Source organism: Ochotona princeps, chromosome 2, assembly GCF_030435755.1.
Source record: "Ochotona princeps isolate mOchPri1 chromosome 2, mOchPri1.hap1, whole genome shotgun sequence".
Lineage (NCBI taxonomy): Eukaryota > Metazoa > Chordata > Mammalia > Lagomorpha > Ochotonidae > Ochotona > Ochotona princeps.
This window is the reverse complement of record NC_080833.1, coordinates 37,529,145-37,530,933: the sequence shown is the minus strand read 5'-3', so window position 1 is coordinate 37,530,933 and position 1,789 is coordinate 37,529,145. Positions and strand designations below refer to the sequence as shown.

Genomic DNA, 1,789 nt, shown 5'->3' with positions numbered 1-1,789 from the left:
ACTTGAGACGAGATAGACTAGGCAAGGTCTCTACGGGAGGCGGCTTGCAAGCTATAGTCTGGCTCCCTGCCTCTTGGCACACACCCAGAAATTCAGGGCTGGGGCTCCCTAGCCATGGCCCACCACCAGGGCAGGGGAACCCATGAACAAACACGCGGGAGTGCATAGACCCACACTCGCGCGTGGAAGGCGGAGACAGAACACGTTAGAGGCGACACTTCAGTCCAGTGCCAACAGTTTTTCAGGGATGTGAACAGACCAGGGTTTACTGGGTGGGCTCAGGCAAGACTGGGAGCTCATGTGAGCTCTGGGCCGGTGCGGGGAGGTGGCGACGGGAGTGTTGGCTGGCAGCGTCCAGTCCTGGGGGGGTGAGGGTCCCTGACAAAGGCTCACAAGTAGCGCTCCAGTCCCGGCGCCGCGAAGCCTGGCTGTCTCAGGTACGCCTCCCCGGGACTGAGCGGGCCGAGTGCACCTGCCGGCCCGGCCAAGGCCAGGAGCGGCTCAGCGGGCAGCGGGCCCGGGCCGGGACGCGTCGGGGGCAGTCCCAGGCGGTCGGGCGCCTGCGAATAGAGCGGCGGAGAGGCGGCGGCACAGGGCGGGAAGGCGGCGGCGGCGTCGGGCGCGGCGCAGCAGGGCGGCTCCGGGACTCCCAGCGCCAGATCAGGCTGCAGGTTCACCAGGCTGTCCACGCTGAAAAGGCGCGCGGGCGGTGGAGAGCCCGGAGCGGCAGGTGGGGGCGGCGCTGCCAGCAGCCCGGGGCCGGGTGCCGGCGCGTAGGGCGCATATGGGAAGGGCAGCGGCGGCCCCGGCGGGGCGGGCGCGGGCGGCGGCAGCTCGGCGCGCTTGAAGCGCTTGCGGCGCCGCAGGAAGCTGCCGTTGTCGAACATGTCGGCGGCCGCGGGGTCCAGCGTCCAGTAGTTGCCCTTGCCCGGGTTGCCCGGCTCGCGGGGCACCTTCACGAAGCAGTCGTTGAGTGTGAGATTGTGGCGGATGCTGTTCTGCCACTTGCGCGGGCTGTCGCGGTAGAAGGCGAAGCGCTCGGTGATGAAACGGTAGATGGCAGCCAGGGTGAGGCGGCGGCCCGGGGCGTGCGCCAGCGCCATGGCGATGAGTGCGATGTACGAGTAAGGCGGCTTCCCGCGCTGCAGAGGCCGCCGCCTCCGCCGCCCCGGGCCCGCCTCCCCGCGGCCCGCAGCAGCCTCCTCGGGTTCCCGCCCCGGCTCGGCGCCGGCCAACGGTGACGGCGGCGGCCCCGACGGCGCGACCGACGGCAGCGCCGGGAACCCCGAAAAGGCTGCGGGTGAGTCCATGTCGTTGCGCCCAGTCATCGGGACGGGGCGGCCGCTGTCTGCGCGCCTGGGAGGACAAGAGGCCACGGACCTGCCTTATATGCACAACCATCCCCCTCCGTGCCCCTCACCCCGCCACCGTCGCCGCCAGGGGAGCTCGGACCTTCCCTGCAGCCAGCGCCTCCCCTCAGCTTGGCCCCTCCCTCACTCTCTTCCCTTTGGGCCGTTTTTTCCCAGACCCAGCCTCAACCTTGGTGCATGTCCGGTGGGTCAGGCCCTGGCCTTGGGCCCCGCTCTCCGCTCCCCTCCCCCGCCTCCTTCCCTCGCCACTGTTCCCTCACCCCTCTCGGCTTTGGGTTAGCCCCAGGCACACATTCATCCACTCAGCACATGCTCATTGCACCCTCCTGACTTTCCTTTTCCCAGCCTTTGGTCCTGTTCAGTGCACCTTCGTCCAGCCCTTGGAGTTCCAGCTGGACCCAAGAGGAGGCCATGTTAGT

The 1,789-nt window shown here is 69.3% G+C and overlaps 1 protein-coding gene across 1 annotated transcript; it reads right to left on the bottom strand.

The window, feature by feature from the left end:
• Positions 1 to 235: 235 nt before the first annotated feature.
• On the bottom strand, positions 236 to 1,449 carry FOXE3 (forkhead box E3). Its single transcript, XM_004598489.2, has one exon. The coding sequence runs from the start codon at positions 1,326 to 1,328 to the stop codon at positions 390 to 392; it is 939 nt and encodes a 312-aa protein (XP_004598546.1). The 5' UTR covers positions 1,329 to 1,449; the 3' UTR covers positions 236 to 389.
• Positions 1,450 to 1,789: the final 340 nt, after the last annotated feature.

Bases quoted from the DNA above. Each gene is read 5' to 3' on its own strand.
- FOXE3 (XM_004598489.2), bottom strand. From the start codon at position 1,328: ATGACTGGGCGCAACGACATGGACTCACCCGCAGCCTTTTCGGGGTTC.